Genomic DNA, 752 nt, shown 5'->3' on the forward strand with positions numbered 1-752 from the left:
CCCCCCCCCCCCCTCACACACACACACACATCAACAACATTGTCCCTCCTCCTCCATCAGCGGGTGATAAACATGCCTGACCTCAGAGTCTCCAGTCTACATCGTGGACTCTCCAGAAAACCACACAGCTGCTTCACTCCTGAATCCTGCAGCTTGTTCCCACTCAGGTTAGTTCTCTCAGATGGGAGGGGTTGGACTTCAGAGCTGAGCTCAGAGAAGAACAGCTGATCTCTGACAAACTGCACCTCCACAATCTGAATAAAGAATAAACCATGTAAGTTTAGAAAACAAACCAAAACGCTGAGGTCACATTTCTGTCCTGCAGCCAGTCTCAGCACTCGTTAAGCCCCGCCCCCGTCTCTGGTAGGCTCCTGACTCCGCCTCCTGTTTCCAGATGTTGAACGAGTGTCCAGAATGTTTATAGGTGAGAAGATGAGGATGTTGCTGCTGCTTTGTGCTGCAGAACAACTCGTGTGTTGGTTTGTTGTTCAGTGTGGACTCAGTCATTGTTTCTTGTCAGGATGTTGGAGACCAAAGTGAATCACTGCCTCCTGAAACTCTGAGCTCAAAGGATTTATAGCATCTCATGCAGCCACTGTTCTAGAAACTTCTCATCACTCTCACTGTCACTCTACATGCTGACACACACAGCATTCTGTGGCTGTTTGCATCTAAAGGAGTAAGTAAAGTAAATGCAAGTGAAGGAGAAGTTTGCAGGAGCCATTTATGATGAAACATTGTTGCTTCTTTTG

The 752-nt window shown here is 47.5% G+C and overlaps 1 protein-coding gene across 1 annotated transcript in view; it reads right to left on the bottom strand.

Annotated features, from left to right (window-relative positions):
- LOC119429189 (ribonuclease inhibitor-like) overlaps positions 1-274 on the bottom strand; it is a 6,178-nt gene extending 5,904 nt beyond the window's left edge. The window contains 2 exon segments of the mRNA XM_037696865.1: positions 82-169; positions 172-274. Of these exon segments, the coding sequence (XP_037552793.1) occupies positions 82-169; positions 172-274 (191 nt within the window).
- Between the last annotated feature and the right edge of the window lie 478 nt (positions 275-752).

The sequence above is a fragment of the Nematolebias whitei genome, unplaced genomic scaffold (genome assembly GCF_014905685.2).
Source record: "Nematolebias whitei isolate Nwh7 unplaced genomic scaffold, NemWhi1 Nwh_scaf_35, whole genome shotgun sequence".
In the NCBI taxonomy this organism is placed as follows: domain Eukaryota; kingdom Metazoa; phylum Chordata; class Actinopteri; order Cyprinodontiformes; family Rivulidae; genus Nematolebias; species Nematolebias whitei.